This window comes from Myotis daubentonii, chromosome 9 (assembly GCF_963259705.1).
Source record: "Myotis daubentonii chromosome 9, mMyoDau2.1, whole genome shotgun sequence".
Taxonomy (NCBI): domain Eukaryota; kingdom Metazoa; phylum Chordata; class Mammalia; order Chiroptera; family Vespertilionidae; genus Myotis; species Myotis daubentonii.
Window position 1 is genome coordinate 82,666,262 of NC_081848.1, and position 18,905 is coordinate 82,685,166.

General features: G+C 53.3%; 2 protein-coding genes across 2 annotated transcripts in view; one reads left to right on the top strand and one right to left on the bottom strand.

Moving 5' to 3' along the window:
* The window catches only part of LOC132241499 (uncharacterized), a 234,586-nt gene that overhangs the window by 190,204 nt on the left and 25,477 nt on the right, over window positions 1-18,905 (top strand). Inside the window, exons 8-18 of the mRNA XM_059710324.1 lie at window positions 1,078-1,186; window positions 1,779-2,029; window positions 4,260-4,368; window positions 5,001-5,251; window positions 7,637-7,745; window positions 8,336-8,586; window positions 10,884-10,992; window positions 12,716-12,966; window positions 15,050-15,158; window positions 15,737-15,987; window positions 18,226-18,334. Coding sequence (XP_059566307.1) covers window positions 1,078-1,186; window positions 1,779-2,029; window positions 4,260-4,368; window positions 5,001-5,251; window positions 7,637-7,745; window positions 8,336-8,586; window positions 10,884-10,992; window positions 12,716-12,966; window positions 15,050-15,158; window positions 15,737-15,987; window positions 18,226-18,334 — 1,909 coding nt within the window. The remainder of the gene's footprint in view (window positions 1-1,077; window positions 1,187-1,778; window positions 2,030-4,259; window positions 4,369-5,000; window positions 5,252-7,636; window positions 7,746-8,335; window positions 8,587-10,883; window positions 10,993-12,715; window positions 12,967-15,049; window positions 15,159-15,736; window positions 15,988-18,225; window positions 18,335-18,905) is intronic.
* The window catches only part of LOC132241514 (phospholipase A and acyltransferase 2-like), a 192,762-nt gene that overhangs the window by 95,140 nt on the left and 78,717 nt on the right, over window positions 1-18,905 (bottom strand). The window lies entirely within an intron of this gene.

The window sequence follows — 18,905 nt, forward strand, 5'->3', positions numbered from 1 at the left end:
GCTATCATCAACAAATCAACAAACGACAAGTGCTGGAGAGGATGCGGAGAAAAGGGAACACTCATGTACTGCTGGTGGGAATGCAGCCTGGTGCAGCCACTGTGGAAAAGAGTATGAAGTTTCCTGAAAAAACTAAAAATGGAACTCCCATTTGACCCAGGAATCCCATTTCTAGAAATATATCCCAAGAAATCAGAAACACCAATCAGAAAGGATATATGCACCCCTATGTTCATAGCAGCACAATTTACCATAGCTAAGATTTGGAAACAGCCTAAGTGGCCATCAGCAGATGAGTGGATTAGAAAACCATAGTACATGTACACAATGATTCGAATACTACACTGCTGTAAAAAAGAAGGAACTTTTAACATTTGCAACAGCATGGATGGAACTGGAGAGCATTATGTTAAGTGAAATAAGCCAGAGAAAAATAAATATCACATGATCTCATTCATTTGTGGAATATAATGAACAACATAAACTGAACAACATAAAATAGAGCCAGAGGAAAAAATATTTTAGCATATAATTGAAGTAATTTGGTTATTTGCAGATTATGAATATTTCCTACAACTTTAGTGATATTATACTGATACTATGTTAGTACGGTTTTGGTAATATTATTATACTTAAAATCTTTTTTTCTTGAAATATTAATTTTTATTGCATGTAAATGGATAATTATTTTGTATCTACAATCTGGTAATAGATTTATTTTGTATATTGTAAAAAAACAAACAAAAAAACAAATATCCATGCACAGTACACATACGCCCACATGTATTACACACACATTCTGGACAAATCTTCCCTCCCCCAATGTATAAGGTCATTTTTCCAGGCTTCCAATTATTCAGAGGTTAAGCTCTAGGGTCTAGAAGCTCCAGCAGGCTGAGGACCGCACAGGGGACAAGAGTCCCCCAAACTCCCCCCCAAAACACACACACATACAAACACACATTCTTCCCATGGGGTTAGCATCAGTAAGCAAATCCCCAGGCACAGCTGCAGCTCCCAGCTCGGGCCTCTGCAGCTCCCTAAAATCTGTCTCACCTTCCTGCTGTTCTCTTGCAGTTCCGTGAAGAGCCCAAGCCCGGAGACCTGATTGAAATTTTACACATCGGCTACTCACACTGGGCCCTCTATGAGGGCGATGCTTATGTGATCCACCTGGCTCCCCCAGGTAAGGGGGGTTGAAAGTATAACTTTCCAAAGATTTGTTACCATGAAGAGAACAATTTAAGGCCAAATGCCACCCTGGGAACCAGCGTTGATTTCTCCCTGAGCAGTTCTTGTGCTCACAGCTCATCTGTGTTCCTTGGAGGCATCTCAGTGGTCCCTCTGGTCTTGACCCAGCAGGGAAAGAGGTCCGTGGGCCAAGGGAAGCTGGGCTGGGGCCGCATTGGACACTCTCCAGCTCCATGACCTTTAGCTGGGTGCGCAGAGAGATTTTAATAAACCAGCAGCGACTCTGGGGATCCCGGTCTCATAAAGGAGAAGGCTCAAAAATGGTGGATGATCAACTAGAGGATGTCCATTCATATCATGGAGCACAATCGCAGCCACTGGCCATCAGAATATTCATTAGTTTGAAAAAGTATTCACAGCTAATTAAGTAAGAAGAGTAAAATCCGTGAATCCTTCAATCACATTGGTGAAGGGACAGACAGCAAAGCTCAATAGAGTCATCCCCTGGCCCTTCTCCCCTGTCTTGTGTCTTCTCTCCCTCCCTGGCCTCCCCCTGCAGTTCCTGATACTCCTGTGTCTGATTCCAGGGGAGAACTCTGAGGCTGGCGCCCCCACCGGCTTAGGGGAGGTGAAAAGGCAGCTCCTGGTGGAAGTGGTGGGAAACTGCTTCTTTAAGGTCAACAACCACTTGGACCACCTGTACAAACCACGGCCCATAAAGGAGATGCTCAGATCTGGGAAGGAGATGCTTGGGAAGGAGATGGAGTACAGTGACCTGAGCAGGAACTGTGAGCACTTTGTCACGGATCTGAGATATGGCAAGGCCCGCAGCTGGCAGGTAAGGCCCTCTGTGGGGGGCTCCCTCTACCCTGATATGTCTGTTTGGGGTAGAGGAGACAGGGCTGTGCTCCAAAAGAAAAAAATACCCCCAATGATGTAAAATTATGCTCCCTGCCTCCTCTTAGCTGGGAGTTAGGATGTCTGAGAACAAATCTCAGGTCAGTTCCTGATCCACTCAGGGTCTTTGAACAGGTCACTTCCTCTCTGGCCTCAGTTTCCCCATGTACAGAGGAGGCAATGTTTGGAGGACCTCTAGGGCTCTGGCCAACTATATCCCTTTAGAATCCTTCGCCTATAAGACCCACCCTAAAGGCAGCTCCTGATGCCCTGTGTGCTGTCAGGGAAAGTCTGGGCCAACCCGGGACCATGACAGGTCTCCTAAGGCCACTGAGAGCCCCTGGGCATGAGATGCTCAAGGTCTGTGGGCCATGTAAGAGCTCGAGGACATGTTCCATAAGGTCTGGGCACATCCTTACTGCTCTCCTCTTTCCCCTCTTACCAAAGCACAGCTAGTTAAAAGGCATAAGCAGGATTCAATCCCCAGTGCTCCTGTCTCTTTCTGCTGAACCACAGCACCTCCAGGGCTCACAGACCCTGTGATTGGGTGATGGGCAGCCTGGATGGAGAAGATGAGGGGAGGTGGAGCAGGATTGGGAGGGGAATTAGAGATGTGATTCTCAGGTGGGGTGTTGAGGTGACTATTAGACATGAAGGTGGACCTGTTGAGTATAATTTGGACATGTGAGTTGAGTCAGGGCTGAAGTGGGAGTGGAGATAGAAGTCTTTTGGGAACAGTTCACAGAGCACAGTGATCCCTGAGGCCATGGTTTCCCCTTGTCTCCCCTCTGCTCTGCCAACACCTCCCACAGCAGAGCTGGAGCCCAGGTAGAGCCCAGACCACAGAGCCATTCCCACTTTCACCCCAGAACTCTGACCCGAGAGCCCAGGAGGGAAGCCTCCTGCCTTATCCAGCCCTGTCACCACCAATTGGCCCCACCCAGGAGGCTCACACAGGCCCTGGAGTGGGTGGGACAGAAGTGTGGGGGTTGGTCAGAAAGACATGTGGTCACAAAATTGGGAACAGGATGGCCCTGAATAAAGTCATCGGGGAAAGATGAACAAAGAAGTGAATTCCAGAGAAGCTTCCAGGCTAAATCACCACTGTTGGATGTTGGCATGGAATGAGGGCAAAGGGAAGCTGGCCCCTGGTCTCAGATTGGGCGGCCTGGGGTGAGTGCTGCAGGAGGTTAGCTGAGGTCAGATACAAACAGGAAGATAAACTGAAAAATTCTAAAATCAGGAGGGAGGAAAGGGGACCAGGAAGGGTCGGGGCAGTGAAGATCCAGTGCAGCACTGCCAGCTGAGTGTCCCTGGGCAAGTCCCTCTACCTCTCTGATCCTCAGTTTCCCCAGCTGAGCACGTGGGTGCTGCTTCCTTCCCCTGGGCTTGGGGGGTGGCAGTTATGGGGGAACTGTGCCCACAGAGCCTGCTGGGGGACTGTGAGCCCTGTGCCCAGGGCAGGAAGCTGGGCAACAACAGGAGGGCCTTCTCCAATGCTCAGGTGCCCTCAGGGTGCTGTCACCTGCTGTCTGTCAGCTCAGCATCTTCAAGAGTCCGTGTACCGGGGCCGGGAGGGCAGAGTGTGAGGTTGTGGGTGTTCGGTCCATGCACAGCCAGGGCAAACACATGATGGAGACATGAGGGTCAGAGTGTGAGAGCAGAGAAGCTCAGACTCTCAGACTCATCTGGACAATGTTACGGGGGATGGGCCTGGGCCCCAGCCTCAGGGAAGGGGGTTACATACAGGCTGTTGTGTTATCACCCTCCGGACACATACAATACACCTGCATATGCATGTCTGCATCCTAGTGTGTGTGCATGTCCATGCAACATACAAAATATCCATGCACAATATAAACACAGACACACATGCATCACACACACATTCTGAACAAATCTTCACTCTCCCAATGCACAAGGTATTATTCCAGGCTTCCAGTTACTCCGAGGCCAACCTATAGAAGCTACAGCAGCCTGAGGTCCCCACAGGGGACATGAGGTCCCCCCAACCCCACCCCGCCATACACACACACACACACACACACACACACACATTCTTCTCATGGGGTGAGCATGAGTAAGCAAATCCCTAAGCAGAGCTGCAGCTCCAGCCGGGGCCTCTGCAGCTCCCTGACATCTGTCTCACCCTCCTGGCTGTTTCCTTGTAGTTTCATGAAGAGCCCAAGCCTGGAGACCTGATTGAGATTTCCCGCATCGGCCCCTCGCACTGGGCCCTCTATGTGGGCGATGGTGATGTGATCCACCTGGCTCCCCCAGGTAAGGGGGGTTGAAAGTGTAACTATCCAGAGATTTGGTAACATGATGAGAACAATTAAACACCAAATGCGACCCTGGAAACCAGTGTTGGTTCTCCCTGAGCTGTGCTTGGGTTCCCCCTACATCCGAGTCCCTTGGAGGCATCTCAGTGGTCCCTCAGGTGCTGACTCAGCAGAAAAAGAGGTCCGTTGGCCTCAGTGAAGATGGGCTGTGTCAGTATTCGGAGCTTACCAGCTCCATGCCCTTTAGCTGGACGCGCAGACAGATTTCTCTAAACCAGCAGCACCGCTGGGGGTCCACAGTCCCATAAAGAAGAAGGATCAATGACGGTGGATGGTCAGCTAGATGATGTCCATTCATATCATGGAGCACAATCGCAGCCACTGACCATCAGAATGTTCATTAGATTGAAAAGTATTCACAGCTCATTATGTAAAATGAGTAAAATCCGTGAATCCTCCAATCACATTGGTGAAGGGACAGACAGCAAAGCTCAGACAAAATATCCATGCACAATATAAACACAGACACACATGCTCAACCATGGCCCCTGGCCCTCCTTCCCTGTCTTGTCTTCTCTCTCCCTCCCTGGCCTCCCCTGCAGTTCCTGATACTCCTGTGTCTGATTCCAGGGGAGAACTCTGAGGCTGGCGCCCCCACCGGCTTAGGGGTGGTGAAAAGGCAGCTCCTGGTGGAAGTGGTGGGAAACTGCTCCTATAAGGTCAACAACCACTTGGACCACCTGTACAAACCACGGCCCATAAAGGAGATGCTCAGTTCTGGGAAGGAGATGCTTGGGAAGGAGATGGAGTACAGTGACCTGAGCAGGAACTGTGAGCGCTTTGTCACGGATCTGAGATACGGCAAAGCCCGCAGCCGGAAGGTAAGGCCCTTCTGGAGAGCTCCCTCTCCATTCTGGAGGTCTGCTTAGGGTGGGGGTGACAGAGATGTCTACCCAGAATATAAAAATACCACAAAGGATGCAAATATATACTCCCTGCCTCCTGCTGACTGGGAGTCAGGATGTCTGAGATCAAATGTCAGGTCTGTTCCTGATCCACTCAGGGGCTTTGAACAGGTCACTTCCTCTGTGGGTCTCAGGTTCCCCAAGTGCAGAAGGAGGGATGATTGCAGGACCTCTGGGGCTCTGGCCACCTCCATCCCTTTAGGATTCTTTGCATCTAAGACCCACCCTAAAGGCAGCTCCTGATGCCCTGTGTGCTGTAAGGGAAAGGGTGGGCCAACCCTGGAACATGACAGGTCTCCTAAGGCCCCAGAGAGCCCTCGGGCAAGAGATGGTCAAGGTCTGTGGCCCATGTAGGAGCTGAAGAACATTATTATGAAAGATCTGGACACACTTTTAACCCATCCCTTTGCCCCTCTTCTGAGTTCAATGTTCCAAATAGGCAGCTAGTTAAGAGGCAGGAGCAGATTCAATCCCCAGTGCTCCCGGCTCTTTCTGCTGAACCACAGCACCTCCAGGGCTCACGGCCCCTGTGATTGGGTGATGGGCAGCCTGGATGGAGGAGATGAGAGGAGGAGGAGCAGGTTTGGGAGGAAAATTAAGATTTGATGCTCATGTGGGGTGTTGAGGTGACCATTAGACATCCAGGTGGACCTGTTGAGTAGCAGCTGAATCTGTGAGTCCGGAGTTCAGGCTGAGGTGAAGCTGGAGATAGAAGTTTCCAGGCTGCACTTGGGAACAGTACACAGAGCAGAGTGATCCCTGAGGCCATGGTTTACCACCCTCTCCCCTCAGCTTTGCCACCACCTCCCTCTGCAGAGCTGGAGCCCAGGTAGAGCTCAGACCACAGAGCCATTCCCACTTTCACCCCCAGAGCTCTGGCCCAATGAGCCCAAACAAGAAGCCCCTTCCCTACCTATCCTGGTCATGGCCAAATGGCCCAACCATGGAGGCTCACACAGGCCCCGGAGTGGGTGGGACAGAAGTCTGGGGGTGGGTCTGTAAAACATGGGGTCACATAATCAAGTACAGGATGGTCCTGAATAAAGTCATGGGGGAAATATAAACAAAGAAGTGAATTCCAGAGAAGCTTCTAGGCTAAATGACCACTGTTGGATGTTGGCATGGAATGAGGGCAAAGGGAAGCTTGCCCCTGGTCTCAGATTGGGCGGCCTGGGGTGAGCGCTACAGGAAGTTTGCTGAGCTCAGACACAAACAGTAAGAAAGGGTAAAAAATTCACTTTTCAAGAAGCTGTGGTGCCCTGGGGAGGGACACTGAGGAGCAGGGAGGAGGTGATAAGGAAGGAGGGAGGGAGGAAAGGTGGCCAGGAAGGTCGGGGCAGAGAAGACCCAATGCAGCCACTGTCAGCTGAGTGTCCCTGGGCAACTCCCTCTGCCTCTCTCCCATCCAAGTACTAACCAGGCCCGACCCTGCTTAGCTTCCGAGATCAGACGAGATCGGGCGCATTCAGGGTGGTATGGCCGTAGACCCTCTGCCTCTCTGATCCTCAGTTTCCCCAGCTGAGCACGTGGGTGCTGCTTGCTTCTTCTGGGCTTGGGAGGGTGGCAGTTATGGGGGAAATGTGCCAGCAGAGCCTGCTGGGGGACTGTGAGCCCTGTGCCCAGGGCAGGAAGCTGGGCAACAACAGGAGGGCCTTCTCCAATGCTCAGGTGCCCTCAGGGTGCTGTCACCTGCTGTCTGTCAGCTCAGCATCTTCAAGGGTCCGTGTACCGGGGCCGGGAGGGCAGAGTGTGAGGTGGTGGGTGTTGGGGCCATGCACAGCCAGGGCAAACACATGATGGAGACATGAGGGTCAGTGTGTGAGAGCAGAGAAGCTCAGACTCACCCTGACAGTGTTGCAGGGGATGGGCCTGGGCCCCAGCTTCAGGGAAGGGGGTTACATACAGGCTGCTGTGTTATCACCCTCCGGACACATACAATACACCTGCATATGCATGTCTGCATCTTAGTGTGAGTGTATGTACATGAAACACACAAAATATCCATGCACAATACACACAGACACACATACAGTACATACACATTCTGTACAAATCTTCACTCTCCCAATGCACAAGGTTATTTTTCCAGGCTTCCAGTTACTCACAGGGCAACCTCTAGAAGCTACAGCAGGCCGCGGACCTCACAGGGGACTAGAGTCCTCCACACACACACACACACACACACATTCTTCCCATGGGGTGAGCATCAGTAAGCAAATCCCCAGGCGGAGCTGCAGCTCCCAGCCCGGGCCTCTGCAGCTCCCTGACATCTGTCTCACCCTCCTGGCTGTTTCCTTGCAGTTTCGTGAAGAGCCCAGGCCTGGAGACCTGATTGAGATTCCCCGCATCGGCCCCTCGCACTGGGCCCTCTATGTGGGCGACGGTCATGTGATCCACCTGGCTCCCCCAGGTGAGGGGGTGAGAGTGTAACTCTCCAGAGACTTGTTGACATGATGAGAACAATTTAAAGCCAAAGGCCACCCTGGACCCAGTGTTACTTTCTCCCTCAGCTGTGCTTGCATGCCCCCCACACCCATGTCCTTTGGGGGCATCTCAGAGGCCCCTCAGGTCCTGACCCAGCAGGGAAAGAGGTTCGTGGGCCCCAGGGAAACCGGGCTGGGGCCGCAATGGACGCTGTCCAGCTCTGGCCCTTTAGCTGGGCGGGCACACAGATTTCCCTAAACCAGCAGCGTCTCTGGGGGTCCACAGTCCCATAAAGGAGAAGGATCAATGACGGTGGATGGTCAGCTAGATGATGTCCATTCATATCATGGAGCACAATCGCAGCCACTGACCATCAGAATGTTCAATAGATTGAAAAGTATTCACAGCTCATTTAGTAAAAAGATAAAATCCATGAATGCTCCAATCACATTGGTGAAGGGACAGACACCAAAGCTCAATAGTGTGATCCCCTGGCCCTTCTTCCCTGTCTTGTGTCTTCTCTCTCCCTCCCTGGCCTCCCCCTGCAGTTCCTGATACTCCTGTGTCTGATTCCAGGGGGGAACTCTGAGGCTGGCGCCCCCACCGGCTTAGGGGAGGTGAAAAGGCAGCTCCTGGTGGAAGTTTTAGAAAACTGCTCCTATAAGGTCAACAACCACTTGGACCACCTGTACAAACCACGGCCCATACATGAGATGCTCAGATCTGGGAAGGAGATGATTGGTAAGGAGATGGAGCACAGTGTTCTGAGCAGGAACTGTGAGCACTTTGTCACCGATCTGAGATACGGCAAGGCCCCCAGCCGGAAGGTAATGTCGTCTGTGGGTGCTCCCTCTCTCTTCTGGAGGTCTGCTGGGGTTGGGGGGACAGCGCTGTGCATCCCAAAGAAAAATTTAACTCGAATGATACAAAACTGTGCTCTCTGCCCCCATATCCCTGCTGGCTGGGAGTAAGGATGTCTGAGATCAAATCTCCAGACTATTCCTGATCCACTCGGGGTCTTTGAACAGGTCACTTCTTCTCAGGCCTCAGTTTCCCCATGTGCAGAAGCAGGGGATGTTTGGAGGACCTCTGAGGCTCTGGCCACCTCTATCCCTTTAGGATCCTTTGTATCTAAGACCCACCCTAAAGGCAGCTCCTGATGCCCTGTGTGCTGTCAGGGAAAGTCTGGGCCAACCCGGGACCATGACAGGTCTCCTAAGGCCCCAGAGAGCCCTCGGGCAAGAGATGCTCAAGGTCTATGGCCCATGTAAGAGCTCAAGAACATGTTATGTAAGGTCTGGGCACATCCTTACTGCTCTCCTCTTTCCCCTCTTAGCAAAGCACAGCTAGGTGAGAGGCAGAAGCAGCATTCAATCCCCAGTGCTCCTGTCTCTTTCTGCTGAACCACAGCACCTCCAGGGCTCACGGCCCCTGTGACTGGGTGACAGGCAGCCTGGATGGAGGAGATGAGGGGAGGAGGGGCAGGTTTGGGAGGGAAATTAAGGATTTGATGCACAGGTGGGGTGTTGAGGTGACCAGTTAGACATCCAGGTGGACCTGTTGAGTAGCAGTTGGACGTGTGAGTCTGGAGTTCAGGGCTGGGATGGGGTTGGACATAGAAGTTTCCAGGAGGCACTTGGGAACAGTACACAGAGCACAGTGATCCCTGAGGCCATGCTTTCCCATCGTCTCCCCACAGCTCTGCCACCACCTCCCTCTGCAGAGCTGGAGGCCAGACCACAGAACCATTCCCACTTTCACCCCCAGAGCTCTGGCCTCAGGAGCCCAAGCAGGATGCTCCTCCCCTATGCTCCCCAGTCAGGACCAAATGGCCCACCATGGAGGTTCACACAGGCCCTGGAGTGGGTGGGACAGAAGTCTGGGGGTTGGTCAGAAAGACGTGGGGTCACATAATCGGGAACAGGATGGCCCTGAATAAAGTCATGGGGGAAAGATGAACAAAGAAGTGAATTCCAGAGAAGCTTCCAGGCTAAATGACCACTGTTGGATGTTGGCATGGAATGAGGGCACAGGGAAGCTGGCCCCTGGTCTCAGATTGGGCTGCCTGGGGTGAGCGCTGCAGGAGGTTAGCTGAGGTCAGACACAAACAGGAAGATAAACTGAAAAATTCTCAAATCAAAAAGCTGTGGTGCCCTGGGCAGGGACACTGAGGAGCAGGGAGGAGGTGATAAGGAAGGAGGAAGGGAGGAAAGGGGACCAGAAAGGGTCAGGGGAGAGAAGACCCAGTGCAGCCACTGCCAGCTGAGTGTCCCTGGGCAAGTCCCTCTGCCTCTCTGACCCTCAGTTTCCCCAGCTGAGCACGTGGGTGCTGCTTCCTTCCCCTGGGCTTGGGAGGGTGGCAGTTATGGGGGAAATGTGCCCGCAGAGCCTGCTGGGGGACTGTGAGCCCTGTGCCCAGGGCAGGAAGCTGGGCAACAACAGGAGGGCCTTCTCCAATGCTCGGTGCCCTCAGGGTGCTGCCACCTGCTGTCTGTCAGCTCAGCATCTTCAAGGGTCCGTGTGCCGGGGCTGGGAGGGCAGAGTGTGAGGTGTTGGCTGTTGGGCCCATGCACAGCCAGGGCAAACACAGGATGGAGACATGAGGGTCAGAGTGTGAGAGCAGAGAAGCTCAGACTCACCTGGACAGTGTTGTGGGGGATGGGCCTGGGCCCCAGCCTCAGGGAAGGGGGTTTACATACAGCCTGTTGTGTTATCACCCTCCGGACACATACACAGTACACCTGCATATGCATGTCTGCATCCTATTGTGTGTGCATGTAAACATACACACAACATATCCATGTACAGTACACACACACACACATGCATATCACACACTTTCTGGATAATTCTTCACTCTCTCAAAGCACAAGGTATTTTTCCAGGTTTCCAGTTACTCACAGGGAAACCTCTGGAACTACAGCAGGTTGAGTACCTCACAAGGAACATGAGTCCCACCCTCCCCAGCCCCCCCTCACCCAGCACCGCGCGCGCGCACACACACACACACACACACACACACACACACACAGGCTTCCCATGGGGTGAGCATCAGGAAGGAAATCCCCAGGCGGAGCAGCAGCTCCCTGACATCTGTCTCACCTTCCTGGCTGTTTCCTTGCAGTTTCGTGCAAAGCCCAAGCCTGGAGACCTGATTGAGATTTCCCACATCGGCTCCTCGCACTGGGCCCTGTATGTGGGCGATGGTGATGTGATCCACCTGGCTCCCCCAGGTAAGGGGGGCTGCAAGGGGGGTTGAAACTCTCCAAAGATTTGTTTACATGATGAGAACAACTGAAAGCCTAATGCCACCCTGGAACCCGAGTTGGGTTCTCCCTGGGCAGGGCTTCGCTCCCTGTACAGCCTTGTCTCTTGGGGGCATCTCAGTGGTCCCTCAGGTCCTGACCCATCAGTGAAAGAGGCCCGTGGTACCCAGGGAAGCCGGACTGCACCCGCACTGGACGCTCTCCATCTCCGGCCCGTTAGCTGGGCGCGCAGATAGATTTCCCTAAACCAGCAGCGTCTCTGGGGGTCCCGGTCTCAGGAAGGGACTGCCTCTCAGCGCTGTGTCCTGTTGCTCAGAGGATGTCACAGAACAGGGCGTCCTGAGAGGGTTTCCTGAACACCCTCCACGGAGCAGCTCTCCCAGGTCCCACATCACAGAGAGTCTCACACAGACACACACGAGGACCTGGAACCTGGATGGACCCCAGGGACAGCAGGAGCAGGATGACAGCCGGTCAGAGGAGCAGGCAGGCCCCACACTGTGTATCGTCCCTGAGAGAAAGGTGCTGGGATGGGACCGCGGGCTGGGAGCACAGGGGCTGGGGCCTGCAGAGCAATGGCACCCACACCTCGGACAGCAAGCGTTTGCGTTCTCGCTGGACAGAACCCGTCTCACGATCAGAAGAATCTGCTGGTCACTGACCAGGTTCTGTACGCTGTCACCTACACTGACAGAGTGGAAAACTGTCAGAATGGATGGCCAATAGTAAGCGAAACCCACCTAATGCAGATGACACTTAGGAGGCTGGGAACAGGGAGTGTGAGTGTGAGGACCGGGTGCTGCTGTGTGAGTGCAGGTGGTGTTTCCTCAAGGACAGGTGCTGAGTGCAGCCTCAGCCTGGAGACTCAGCACATAAAGGGATCCTGCTGGTTCGCGTGCTCTTTAGTTCCCTCCTCTTAGAGAGCAAATCCCGGGCTCCAGGTCAATGGGATTTGGACGCCACCAGCTGGAAGCGCTGTGTGGACTCTCCATGTGGCCAGAACTGGGCCAGAAAAGCCTGATGATGCCTCAGGGTCCAATATCAGTTGTCAAATGGAGATGAGAGTATTTACCATGAAGTTCAAAAGGAGGATAAGTGAGGGAATACACTGAGTGGCCAGATTATTATGACCACCCCCTCAGTACTTCATTGACACTTCCAAAAACATTGAATATTGAAAACTTCCTAAGCAAATACTCAAGGTATTATTATTATTATTTGCATAACTAATTCAATTCATTGTACTGATGGGGTGGTCATAATAATCTGACCACTCAGTGTATATGAAATTTGCACAGCAGAGTATCTGAAACACAGTGGGAACTAAAGCAACTTTGATCTCTTTCTGAAACACACAGTGCAAAGATGAACAAATACGATTTACTACCGTTGTTTACAATGGATAAGCTATGGACCAGCCAATACTAGGGACTGGGTCGACTAGATGATGTCCATTCATAGAATGGAACACAGTGGCAGCCACTGATCATCACAACATTGATGAACATGAAAAGTATTCACAGCTCGTTAAGGAAATGAGCAAAATCACTGACTCCTCCAATCACATTGGTGAAGGGACAGAAACAAAGCTCAATAGTGTCATCCATGGCCCTTCCTCCCTGCCTTGTGTCTTCTCTCTCCCGCCCTGGCCTCCCCCTTCAGTTCCTGATACTCCTGTGTCTGATTCCAGGGGAGAACTCTGAGGCTGGCGCCCCCACCGGCTTAGGGGTGGTGAAAAGGCAGCTCCTGGTGGAAGTGGTGGGAAACTGCTCCTATGAGATCAACAACCACTTGGACCACCTGTACAAACCACGGCCCACAGAGGAGATGCTCAGATCTGGGAAGGAGATGGTTGGTAAGAAGATGGAGCACAGTGACCTGAGCAGGAACTGTGAGCACTTTGTCACGGATCTGAGATATGGCAAGGCCTGCAGCCGGCAGGTAAGGCCCTCTGTGGGGGGCTCCCTCTACCTTCTGCAGGTCTGCCTGGGGTGGGGGTGACAGACCTCACTACCCAGAAGAAAAATTACCCTGAATGATGCAAACATGGGCTCTGGGGTTCCACTGGCTGGAAGTCATATCTGAGAGAAAAACATAGGTCTTCTACTAATCCACTCAGATTCTTTTGACAGGGCACTTCCTGCCCGGGCCTCAGTGTTGCCATATGAACAACTGGGTGCTGCCTCCTTCCCTATCCACCCAAATTAATATAAGCTCTCCGCGTAGCTTTAACCCCTTCCTCCTTGCCGTTTTAGCAACACAATATACTAAGGATTCAAACCCAGTGGTCCCTGCTCTTTCTGCTGAACCACAGCACCTCCAGGGCTGGAGGACCAGTGATTGGGTTATCGGGGTCCCTAGATATAGAGGAGCGACAGGAAGCAGAGCAGGTGGCAGATAGAAATTAAGGATTTCTTGCTCAGATGGGGGTTTGAGGTGACCCGTTAGACATCCAGGTAGAGTTGTTGAGTAGCAGTTGGACGAGTCAGTCTGCTGTTCATGTCTGAGGTGGGGCTGGAGATAGAAGTTTCCAGGCTGCACTTGGGAACAGTACACAGAGCACAGTGATTCCTGAGGCCATGCCTCCCCATTGTCTCCCCTCCCGTCTGCCACCATCCACCCGATGCAGACCTGGAGGCCAGGTAGAGCCCAGACCACAGAGCCATTCCCACTTTCACCTCCAGAACTCTGGCCCCAGGAGCCCAGGCAGGAAGCCCCCTCCCCTAACCCCCCTGTCAGGACCAAATGGCCCCACCATGGAGGTTCACACAGGCCTGGAGTGGGTGGGACAGAAGTCTGGGGGTGGGTCAGGAGAATGTGGGGTCACATAATCGGGAAGAGGATGGCCTGAATGAAGTCATGGGGGAAAGATGAACAAAGAAGTGAATTCCAGAGAAGCTTCCAGGCTAAATGACCACTGTTGGATGTTGGCATGGAATGAGGGCACAGGGAAGCTGGCCCCTGGTCTCAGATTGGGCGGCCTGGGGTGAGCGCTGCAGGAGGTTTGCTGAGGTCAGACACAAACAGGAAGATAAACTGAAAAATTCTCAAATCAGGAAGCTGTGGTGCCCTGGGCAGGGACACTGAGGAGCAGGGAGGAGGTGGTAAGGCAGGCAGGGAAGAAAGGGGACCAGGAAGGGTCGGGGCAGAGAAGACCCAGTGCAGCCACTGCCAGCTGAGTGTCCCTGGGCAAGTCCCTCTGCCTCTCTGATCCTCAGTTTCCCCAGCTGAGCACGTGGGTGCTGCTTCCTTCCCCTGGGCTAGGGAGGGTGGCAGTTATGGGGGAAATGTGCCAGCAGAGCCTGCTGGGGGACTGTGAGCCCTGTGCCCAGGGCAGGAAGCTGGGCAACAACAGGAGGGCCTTCTCCAATGCTCGGTGCCCTCAGGGTGCTGTCACCTGCTGTCTGTCAGCTCAGCATCTTCAAGGGTCCATGTGCCGGGGCTGGGAGGGCAGAGTGTGAGGTGGTGGGTGTTAGGCCATGCACAGCCAGGGCAAACACATGATGGAGACATGAGGGTCAGTGTGTGAGAGCAGAGAAGCTCAGACTCACCTGGACAATGTTGTGGGGGATGGGCCTGGGCCCCAGCCTCAGGGAAGGGGGTTACATACAGGCTGTTGTGTTACCACCCTCCAGACACATACGCAATCCACCTGCATATGCGTGTCTGCATCCTCCTGTGTACATGTGCATGCAACATACAACATATCCATGCACAATATACACAAATACACCCATGCTTTGCACACAGATTCTGAACAAATCTTCTCTCTCCCAATTCATTAGGTCATTTTTCCAGGCTTCTAGTTACTCACAGGGCACTCTGTAGAAGCTACAGCAGGCTCAAGACGTCACAGGGGAATAGATTCCTACACACACACACACACACACACACACACACACACACACACACTCTTCCCATGCGGTGAGCATCAGTAAGCAAATCCCTAGGCAAAGCTGCAGCTCCCAGCCCGGGCCTCTGCAGCTCCCTGACATCTGTCTCACCTCCTGGCTGTTTCTTGCAGTTTCGTGAAGAGCCCAAGCCTGGAGACCTGATTCAGATTTTTCGATTTTTCAACTCACACTGGGCGCTCTATGTGGGCGATGGTGATGTGATCCACCTGGCTCCCCCAGGTAAGTGGGGGGGGGGGGTGAAAGTATAACTTCCATTGATTTGTTAACATGATGAGAATAATTCAAAGCCAAATGCCACCCTGGGAACCCATGTTGGTTTTTGCCTGAGCACAGCTTGTGCTATACCTACATCCATGTCCCTTGGGGGCATCTGAGTGGTCCCTCAGGTCCAGGCACAGCAGGGAAAGAGGGACGAGGGCCCCGGAAAACATGGGCTTCATCAGCATTTGGAGCTCCCCAGCTCCATGCCCTTCAGCTGGGCGCGCAGAGAGATTAATCCAGCATCGTATCTTGGTGTCCAGGTCTCATAAAGGAGAATGATCAATAATGGTGGATTGGTCAACCAGGTAATGTCCATTCATACAATGGAGCATAATAGCAGCTTCTGGCCTTCAAAATATTCATTAGCTTGAAAAATTATTCATAGCTTGAAAAATCATTAAATAAATCAGATTGGTGAAGGGACAGACACCAAGGCTCAATAGTGTAATCACTTGGCCCTTCTTCCCTGTCTTGTGTCTTCTCTCTCCCTCCCCGGCCGCCCCTGCAGTTCCTGATACTCTTGTGTCTGATTCCAGGGGAGAACTCTGAAGCTGGCGCCCCCACCGGCTTAGGGGAGGTGAAAAGGCAGCTCCTGGTGGAAGTGGTGGGAAACTGCTTCTATAAGGTCAACAACCACTTGGACCGTTTGTACAAACCACGGCCCATAAATGAGATGCTCAGATCTGGGATTGAGATGGTTGGTATAAAGATGGAGTACAGTGTTCTGAGCAGGAACTGTGAGCACTTTGTCACGGATCTGAGATATGGCAAGGCCCGCAGCCGGCAGGTAAGGCCCTCTGTTGGGGGAATCCCTCTTCCTTCTGTGGGTTTACTTGCGATCATGCCACAGAGCTGACTACCCGGAAGAAAAAATTACCCTCAATGATGCAAAATTATGCTCTCTGCTTCCTGCTGGCTGGGAGTTAGTGTATCAAAGAACAAATCTCAGGTCTATTCCTGATCTACTCAGGGTCTTCGAACAGGTCACTTCTTCTCTGTCCTCAGTTTCCCCATGTGCAGAAGGAGGGGATGTTGGATGACCTCTGGGGCTCTGGCCACCTCTATCCCTTTAGGATCCTTTGTATCTGAGACCCACCCTAAAGGCAGCTCCTGATGCCCTGTGTGCTGTCAGGAAAGTCTGGGCCAACCCGGGACCATGACAGGTCTCCTAAGGCCCCAGAGAGCCCTCGGGCAAGAGATGCTCAAGGTCTGTGGCCCATGTAAGAGCTCAAGGACATGTTCTGTGAGGTCTGGGCACATCCTACCGTTCTCCTCTTTCCCTCTTAGCAAAGCACAGCTTGTAAGTGGCAAAAGCAGGATTCAATGCCCAGTGCTCCCGGCTCTTTCTGCTGAACCACAGCACCTCCAGGGCTCACAGCCCCTGTGATGGGGTGACGGGCAGCCTGGATGGAGGAGATGAGGGAGGAGGGGCAGGATTGGGAGGGAAATTAAGGGTCTGATGCTCAGGTGGGGTGTTGAGGTGACCAGTGAGACATCCAGGTGGACCTGTTGAGTAGCAGTTGGATGTGTGAGTCTGCGGTTCAGGGCTGAGGTGGGGCTGGAGATAGAAGTTTCCAGGCTGCACTTGGGAACAGCACACAGAGCACAGTGATCCCTGAGGCCATGGTTTCCCATCCTCTCCCCTCAGCTCTGCCACCACCTCCCTCTGCAGAGCTGGAGCCCAGGGAGAGCATGAACCACAGAGCCATTCCCACTTTCACCCACAGAGATCTGGCCCCAGGAGCCCAGGCAGGAAGCCCCTCCTCTGTAATCCCAGTCAGGACAAAATGGCCCCACCATGGAAGTTCACACTGGATAAGTATTTGTAAGAAGAGAGGTCTGGGGATTGGTCAGGAAAACATGGGGCAACATAATCGAGAACAGGATGGCCCTGAATAAAGTCATGGGGGAAAGATGAACAAAGAAGTGAATTCCAGAGAAGCTTCCAGGCTAAATGACCACTGTTGGATGTTGGCATGGAATGAGGGCAAAGGGAAGCTGGCCCCTGGTCTCAGATTGGGCGGCCTGGGGTGAGCGCTGCAGGAGGTTTGCTGAGGTCAGACACAAACAGTAAGAAAGGGTAAAAAATTCACTGTTCAAGAACATGTGGTGCCCTGGGCAGCGACACTGAGGAGAAGGGAGGAGGTGGTAAGGAAGGAGGGAGGGAGGAAAGAAGGGGGACCAGGAAGGGTCGGGCAGAGAAGACCCAATCAGCCACTGCCAGCTGAGTGTCCCTGGGCAAGTCCCTCTACCTCTCTGATCCTCAGTTTCCCCAGCTGAGCACGTGGGTGCTGCTTCCTTCCCCTGGGCTTGGGAGGTGGCAGTTATGGGGGAAATGTGCCCGCAGAGCCTGCTGGGGGACTGTGAGCCCTGTGCCCAGGGCAGGAAGCTGGGCAACAACAGGAGGGCCTTCTCCAATGCTCAGGTGCCCTCAGGGTGCTGTCACCTGCTGTCTGTCAGTTCAGCATCTTCAAGGGTCCGTGTACTGGGGCTGGGAGGGCAGAGTGTGAGGTGGTGGGTGTTAGGGGCCAGGCACAGCCAGGGCAAACACATGATGGAGACATGCGGGTCAGAGTGTGAGAGCAGAGAAGCTCAGACTCACCTGGACAATGTTGTGGGGGATGGGCCTGGGCCCCAGCCTCAGGGAAGGGGGTTACATACAGGGTGTGTTATCACCCTCCAGGTACGTACACGATATACCTGCACATACATGTCTGCATCCTAGTGTGTGTAAGTACATGCAACACATAGCATATTCATGCACAATAAATACATACGCACATTCTGGACAAATCTTTATACTCCCAATTCCAAGGTCATTTTTCCAAGCTTCTGTTACTCACAGGGACACCTCTGGAAGCTACAGCAGGCTCAAGACCTCAGAGGGTCCTCCACACACACACACACACACTCTTCCCATGGGGTGAGCATCAGTAAGCAAATCCCCAGGCGGAGCTGCAGCTCCCAGGCCCAGCCTCCGCCGCTCCCTGGCATCTGTCTCACTCTCCTGGCTGTTTCCTTGCAGTTTCGTGAAGAGCCCAACCCTGGAGACCTGATTGAGATTTCCCGCATCGGCTCCTCGCACTGGGCCCTCTATGAGGGCGATGGTTATGTGATCCACCTGGCTCCCCCAGGTAAGTGGTGTTGAAAGTATAACTTCCAGAGATTTGTTAACATGATGACAACAATTCAAAGCCAAATGCCACCCTGGGAAGCCGTGTTGGATTCTCCCTGGGCAGGGTTTGTGCTGCCTGTACATCCGTGTCCCTTGGGGACATCTCAGTGGTCCCTCAGGTCCTGACTCAGCAGGGAAACAGGTCCGTGGGCCCCAGGGAAGCCAGGCTGGGGCCGCATTGGACGCTGTCCAGCTCCGGCCCGTTAGCTGTGCCCGCAGACAGATTTCCCTAAACCAGCAGCGTCTCTGGGGGTCCCGGTCTCAGGAAGGGACTGCCTCTCAGCGCTGTGTCCTGTTGCTCAGAGGATGTCACAGAACAGGGCGTCCTGAGAGGGTTTCCTGAACACCCCCCACGGAGCAGCTCTCCCAGGTCCCACATCACAGAGAGTCTCACACAGACACACACGAGCACCTGGAACCTGGATGGACCGCAGGGACAGCAGGAGCAGGATGACAGCCGGTCAGAGGAGCAGGCAGGCCCCACACTGTGTATCGTCCCTGAGAGAAAGGTGCTGGGATGGGACCGCGGG